Source organism: Acipenser ruthenus, chromosome 40, assembly GCF_902713425.1.
Source record: "Acipenser ruthenus chromosome 40, fAciRut3.2 maternal haplotype, whole genome shotgun sequence".
Taxonomy (NCBI): domain Eukaryota; kingdom Metazoa; phylum Chordata; class Actinopteri; order Acipenseriformes; family Acipenseridae; genus Acipenser; species Acipenser ruthenus.
Window position 1 is genome coordinate 1908167 of NC_081228.1, and position 7514 is coordinate 1915680.

Consider the following 7514-nt stretch of genomic DNA (forward strand, 5'->3'; position numbering starts at 1 on the left):
GTGTTATGCCTCATCGCACGTCCACACAGCCTCAGTTACTGTTTACATTAATCTAACATTAAAGTAGGGGGAACAGTAGCGGGACAATATGGTGAATACATATTGTAGCGATCTCGGTTAACGCAGGCAGGCGCATCACACAGGGCAAGGCAATCCACACACAGGCAGAGGGCGGCTGCGAACCGGGGACCTCTCGCACTAAAGCATTGTACAGCGGTGCATGCCACATTGTAATATATAGGTCCGCACACGTTGTATTAAACGTGTTTTGCTTCTAACCTATTCGAGAGGGAATGGCGAGGAGATTTCACGAGTATTTCCTGTGACACCCGAGCCGCAGTAATCTCGCATTCCAAAACCACAAACATACATAGTAAAACGCCTAATCGTTTCACTGGAAGTGTTATTGTTAACATAATGCGTCAAGCAACGCATTTCTTCCTTAATCCACGCCCCTTCACACTGGATTATAAAACAGGTATACAGCCCCTGAGATGAAAAACCGTGCATTGAGATACTTTGAATCGGGATGTGCATAAACTGAGCAGCCCCTTCAGTTCAGCAGCATTGGTGAGACACACTGTTTTTGTCATTTCTGGACCCTGCACAACATTTCAATAACAAATTAACATCGTTTACTATCGCGCTTCTTGGGGATTAAAGAAGAGAGCCGCATTTCCACGGGGTTTGCTGCTTGCGAATAGAAATGCTTACTTTCAACATGAACCCCGAAGGTCGATGCGCGCAGAGCCTCGAGGACATCTCCAGCAGTGACGCGGGGTATGGAAGCAACAGGTCACCGTTACCCGGACAACCGGCAAGTCCCCAAAACATCCCCGCGTCACCGGCCTCGGGTTTAACTGAGGTCAATAATTTGGACAGGGAGCGGGCGCTGGCACAGGGGTCTCCGCCTGCTTCACTTAACACGGATCGTTACCCTGGTAAGAAGCCTGGAAATACAATCATTATATAAATACCATTTGCAGCCAGACCAGTCACTTGCACCTTAGTGTGCTTTGAAGCTAATCACAGGCCACAGGACAGGTTTGCAAAACGAATGTTTCCGGTAATTGTTAAATTCCTAAATTAAATTTAACTGGAGATGAAGTTCAAAGAAATACTGTTGCACCTGTCTTTAAACTCTAAAATCTGTTAAAATATAATTGTGCAGAAAGCGTATAGATTACACGTAATAAGCGTGCAGTATTACAAATGGAAGCAGATTAAAACTTGGGTCTTATTATTATTATTATTATTATTATTATTATTATTATTATTATTATTATTATTGCAACAAGAATGTCATGTATTAGTGTTTATTAACTTAGAAACATTTTGTTTGTTTTTTCAGACTCCAATCTGGGAAAAACACAACCTCAGAAAAGATATATAGGAGTCAGGGTTAGATTGCCTGTCAAAGACATGCTGAGAAAAATCAGAATTGCAAAAGGCGTCGATCCTAGTGACTTGCAGGTAAGAAGCGGCACCGCCCCCCCGCATCTAAACACTGTAACAACTTTATTACACAGATATGAAGAGACCAGCAGAAAGTACAAGTGTAATTACCAGTGTTGCTATTCTTTTTCTTCAGGAAACCCCAGCGAAAGGATCCAAACCACATTCAGGTATGCACGTTAATCTGAAAGAGACGGTCATTTTAAAAAATGTTAATGTAGTGAGACGCTGCAAATCTTCCCAATCCACTTATTTGTGCAATCCTGTTTCTATCTTTGGTGCAGGAGACAAAAGACGAGTTTATCCCAATTCAGAAAGGCGAAACAGGCAGGTGAGTTGACCCTTTCCCATATTATTATTATTATTATTACTATGGACATCTGCTTGTTAATAAAGTCTAGTTATGCAGCATCTACCTCACAACCTAATGCAAATATTTCCTTCTGCTGCAGAATAAGTTGTCAGCAAAGAGCCTGGAAGTTTTGGATATGCTTGTTGAGGTCTTGGAAGAGGATTTAAGAACAAGCAAATCCAACAGACACAAAGCATCGCAAGGCATGTTCCCAAACTGTGTTTCTCAAACCCCCTACCCCAACCTGCAGAGAGTCCCATGGAAACAAGACTTTATCAACCAGGCGTCTAACTCCCTTATGGAGTACTGCCCAGGGAGCAGCACGCCACCGTCGCAAAGTTATTACCTTCCAGCTGATTTCTCTCCAGCGAGCTCCCCAGAAAGCCTTGATTACAACGCCTCTCCAAATTACGAGCCAACGCCGGTCCAGTCCCCGGTCTTTACAAACGACTGTGCGGAGGAAATGTTGCCTGTCCAACATTCTTACACTGCGTATTCGCCGCTGAGCGTGGACTACCAGGTGTCCCCTCCGTCCCCTGCAGAATCCGTGTACCACAGTCCACAGTCACACCTTTACAAAGGGCGTCTGGACACAAACCGCGGCGATTCTCCGGTGACATTTAAGAATCATTCTCCGAACGACCTGCGGCAGGACACGGGAGGGCTTTCCTTTTTCCGGTTTCAACTGCAGAGGGAAGAGAGTTTCCTCCGCACGATTTCTGATCAGGAGCTGTTCGCGGTGGATAAATGTGGGAACACGTAAGTAGTGTTTAATAAAACTGAACCTAAATTAGCATTTTGTTGCAACACTTAAAAAACAAAACATCTAGAATAAACAATAATATCATCTCCAAACGCAGGTCAAAATGACTTTGTACATTGTATACAAAAATTGCGAACATTTTATATTTAGTAAATTAGGATTACGGTTATTCTTAGATTAACCCCTTTTGCATATTGTGACCATTGGAGTCATTAGTAATAATCTATAGGCAATAGGAATGCTTAAACTATTGATAGGTTAAACTTTGTACTGCACATGCAGTTAAAGGCAAGAATCATTAATTCTGATGGCAGAATTCTGCCTGCCAGCTGGTACCTGCACACAGAAAAAAAAAAAAATACGTTTTCCTTTGAAAACAAATTCCAAGAATATGAAAGCAAAACAGGATGTGATGTATCATGTGACCTTTGTTATCTTAGTAAACACTAAGGACTGGAATATTAAACAAAGGTAGCTTTACCAGTCACTGGTTTTCCATGGAAGAAAACGAGAGAGTATTATGTCTACCTTAAAATTAATCGTTAGGGGAGTTTGTAAAACACAATTTAATTACCGTGTTTTGGGTGTTGCAGATATAACAGCGGCATTAGACCAGTCACAAGACATTACCATGCACCAAAGTATTTATCCCAAGCAATATTTATTAACCACTGGAATGCCAAACAAACACTTATGCCAGTTGCAGAATGTCTATAGCAGACAATCCCACCCTTCACCACAAAGATGTTTATTTTCATTTCCCTGTTGATTTCCTTCAATCTCCAGATTGCTTCACAGAGCTGTATGCCAGGGCAAGAGGGCCCAAGTCTATGCACTTGCACAGAGGATGGTGAATGCACGCAGAATAGATGACAAGGATGCTTCGGAAAGGGTACATCTCGTCATTCTTTTAAAGAGAAATTAGGGGTTTGGTGTGATCAGCTCATACCTGGCGTGGAGGCACTGCACAGCTGGACCGGAGAAGCACCCTGAATTGCATTAACCACCCATCCATGACTGTCCTGGGAATTACATCTAAAATAAACAGTTCATGCAATTCGGGTGGATTTTCTGGTGCTGTGAAATAAGCGGTGGTTTATCATATAAAGGACGTAATGTAACGTGTGTGGATTCAGGGCTTCAGTGAAATAATATGCAACAGAAATCGTAACCCCCGGATTATTTAGCTCACTTCTGGTTCTATTTTATTTTATTTTTTGCACAGACGGCATTGCATCTTGCAGCGTTGAAAAACCAGCATCTAATGGTCAGCGATCTGATCTCCCTCGGTGCCAACATTAACGAAAAGGACAAGTTTGGGAAGACCCCACTGCATCTATGTGCAGCAAACGGATATGTCCGAGTCTTGGAGGTAAGAAAAGGTCTAGTATAATGCCGGGTCACGAGAGCAAATCCAATGTTTCGTCATCAAACAGTGGTTTTCAATTCGATCCTTTTCAAGACTTTGCATACATCCCTATTTGGATCCAGTGCTTTTTGAAACTTTTTTTTTTGTAAAATGTTCCTTACTTGTAAAATATGCCGCTGCTGTTTTTCCCAGATGCTGAAAAACGCTCTGAGTGATGGAGCGCATGTTGAAGTGGAGGCGGTTGACCACAGTGGTATGTATCTCTTATACAGTAATGTGGTTATATAACACTGTTGCAACACGTCAGAGTCAAATTCTTCATGATTAAGCATGTTCTTTTTTTCCGTTCGCAGGTCTAACTCCACTGAATTGTGCAGTTATTGTTCTCAACAAGACAGTGAGAGAGCTGGAGAAAGCAGAGGTTCCCAGCAATATCAACTTCCTAACTCTCAGAAAAGACCAGCTTCTTGATGGGATAGAATACCTGCTGGAAATGGGAGCCAACCCTTCCCGTCCTGTAAGTGTTATCTGTATACATGTTCTCCCGGGTCTTCCCTGTGCGGTACTACACATTGGCTCTGTTTTTACAATGACACACTATCATGGAGATGTCGTAGGAGATATAAACTCAGCTATTATTAAAGTGATTGTAAATAACAAAGCAGTTACACAATTCTTGCCTGCTGTGCACTTCTATTCAATATAGATCTCAAATTTGCAGTTTTGAAAAATAAACAAGTATATTTTTTCTAATATCATATCTGGTACTACGCTACTGTAGGTTCAATAAATCTGTTTGTAAGCCATGTTTTCAGAGAGTGTTCCTTCAAGTGCTTCCTTCCTGTCAATAACCAAACAGCTGTTTCCCCCTAATGACCTAGGAAGTGAATGTTTAACAGATTTCCTTCCAGTTTTGGAGTAAATAGCATTGATACTCTGGTCCAATGCATATTAATGCACAATAAATATTATATTTCTATTTAAATATTGTGTTTGTGTTCCTAGGAGCCTGTATCCGGGCTTTGTGTATTGTATTTCTGGTTTTATATTGTGTTTGTATTTTGTAGGAGCCTGTATCAGGGCGTACAGCAATGCACTTTGCTCAGGAAGAAAACAACATGGAGCTGATTCACCTTTTTCAGAGCCGATATCCCAAGATCGGAGACCTGTTGAACGAGGTAAGATCTGTGTTTGGAAGCTCAATGCGTGTGTATTGAGACATTTTACAAGGTGCCAATGAGATGTTCTATGCAAATCAGCCCCATGCATACACACACAGATACTCACAGTTGTTCAAAATGCTGGGCCATATTCGTAATTGAGAAGCTCCTACTAGCACCCTGTGTGTATCTGGGTAGTGTACAACATCAAAAGTTTTGTTTTTGTTTTATAAAAAAAACTATGCAAACTTTTACGGAAAAAAAATGCTTATTGCCCCTTGTCTTTATTTAAAAAAAATTGCTTGACCATTTATAGATGGATAATAGCTGTCAGTCAGTTCTTTGTTTCTGAGGTTTGTTTTTTTGTATTTAACATTTTTTACCTGAATGGCTGTTTGCCATTAAAAATGCAATTGCCTTATAAGGATAAACCGATACAGGGGGTACAATTCCATTTGAACCGAGGAATGCAGTTTAACAAGTTTAGCCTTGCAGAGCATTTACAAACTTGTTTGTGTGTTTTTCTAAGAGCAGCCACTGTTACTGATATTGCATTCTTTCTTCCTGTTTTGAAGGATTATGCGTCGCGCACCATGCTGGATGTGATGAGCAATATGGGCAGTTTGTACGCAAAGTAAGGAGGTTGCAACCCTTTGATCTCTGACTCTTCTGGAAGGTAAGAATCATTTGATATTGTTTAAATACATCAGAACCCTCCAAGTAGTTGCATGACAAGCAAAGGATGAGTTTAGCAGTACGAAAATGGAAAATCCTTCTGCTGCAGAATACTGTAAGCAGTGCAGTTCTCTCTGTTTACATTGGAATGGTGTTCCCCAGTACAGCAACACTGATACCGTCTCTTCTTTCTCTTGGATTTGATTTTTAGGAGAACCTGGAAGCTGTGAAGCTGATCGTTCCTCTCCGCTGGTGATCTTGCACGGTTTAATACCGTGTGGCTGCCAAGTCTGGCGGTCCGTTAATTGACAGTAAATGTCTTTGAATTGTGAAAGCCTGAACCGAAACTAGAAACTAGACGTATTCAAACTTTGAAGGTACAAAACTAGCTTGCTAACATGCAATGAATATGCACAATCACAAACATTCTGGATAGGTCTATGCATACAAAGATATTTCATTAACATGCTTTTGAATGCTTCCGCTACAAAAATGATATCCTTATTAATAAATAAATAATTTCCATATTGCTTATTTCATCCGTAACTTTGTACACTCAATCATACATTGTGCGTGAAATATAAACACAAAAAGCATTAGCCGATTGATCTGTCTGCTTGACTTTTCTTATTGTAATACATTTGTATCATCCAGATCCAATCTTTTCATGGCATGCATTTAATTAAAAGCATTGTCTAATGTTTCAAAGTAAGGTTCAGGCTTGTTCTCGTGCAGCCAGAGTTTATGAAAGGGCTATATGAATGCAGGCAGGGTTTGAATTTGAAATGTGATTTGAAAATTAAGATGCTGTCCACATTTCTACTTTCAGGAGGCCTCATTGTACTCACCCAGGCCGCAGTAGTCTTTTCAAAGCCTAAGGTTGCAAATTAGCTGGTTTCTGTGAAACTTCCTTTGTTTGCTACATTATGCTAGCACATTGTAAATCATATTGTTACTGAGAAACAGAGGTCAACCTCTCTCTTGATTCTTGTGTGTCAGGTTCTATGTTGTGCTCTTCTATTCTGAAAATGTACCTGATAACATGTGGTTTAAATATAAAACAATGGTGTCACCATAATTTAATCCACACCCAGGTTGAGAGGTTATGCAAAATCTAACAAGTATTTTAAGAATAAATTGTGCTGTATGTTAAAATGTAAAAATCTATAAATAGCGGTGGTAGTCGGTTGTACTGTAGCTGTTGAATAAAAAGTGATCTGCATGTGATACTAGATACTGACTGTATAATAAATGCTATTTGAGAGTGGTTTAAAGGAGTCTGTTCTAAACTGAAAGCTTTTCATTGTCATTATGTTTTGGTTATACAATTCTGTGAAATGTATCATGCAAAATTACTGGTGACTGGAGCCAACAATCTTAAACCGTTTTAGTTTGTATTGTGTAACTGTGGTAATTCATTGAATAAAATGTGTAATTGAAAAAATACTCTTGCGTCATCAGTGTTGTGAATGCCGTGTGAAATTGATTATTATTATTTTTTATTATTTATTTCTTAGCAGACGCCCTTATCCAGGGCGACTTACAATCGCAAGCAAATACAAATACATTCAAGTGTTACAATATAAGTCATACAATAAGAACAAGAAATACAATAATTCTCAAGTGTGACAAACCACAATTCAATAATACAGCAGATAATAGTGAAAGTTACATCAGGATATGATTAAGTAGTGATAGTTACATCAGGATATGATTAAGTACAAAATACTACAGATTAAA

General features: G+C 39.8%; 1 protein-coding gene across 2 annotated transcripts; it reads left to right on the forward strand.

Annotated features, from left to right (window-relative positions):
* The first annotated feature begins 706 nt into the window (after positions 1-706).
* On the forward strand, positions 707-7220 carry LOC117397202 (NF-kappa-B inhibitor zeta-like). Of its 2 annotated transcripts, XM_034913262.2 has the most exons (12): positions 707-941; positions 1352-1473; positions 1592-1625; positions 1740-1786; positions 1908-2566; positions 3357-3462; positions 3796-3942; positions 4132-4192; positions 4293-4456; positions 5007-5117; positions 5675-5775; positions 5986-7220. In XM_034913262.2, exons 1-11 carry the CDS (start codon positions 707-709, stop codon positions 5735-5737), a joined length of 1749 nt encoding a protein of 582 aa, XP_034769153.1. In that variant the 3' UTR covers positions 5738-5775; positions 5986-7220. The 2 variants fall into 2 exon arrangements, with proteins under 2 accessions (XP_034769153.1, XP_034769152.1); XM_034913261.2 differs by lacking the exons at positions 5007-5117; positions 5675-5775; positions 5986-7220 and having other exon boundaries at positions 4293-5000.
* The last annotated feature ends 294 nt before the right edge of the window (positions 7221-7514 follow it).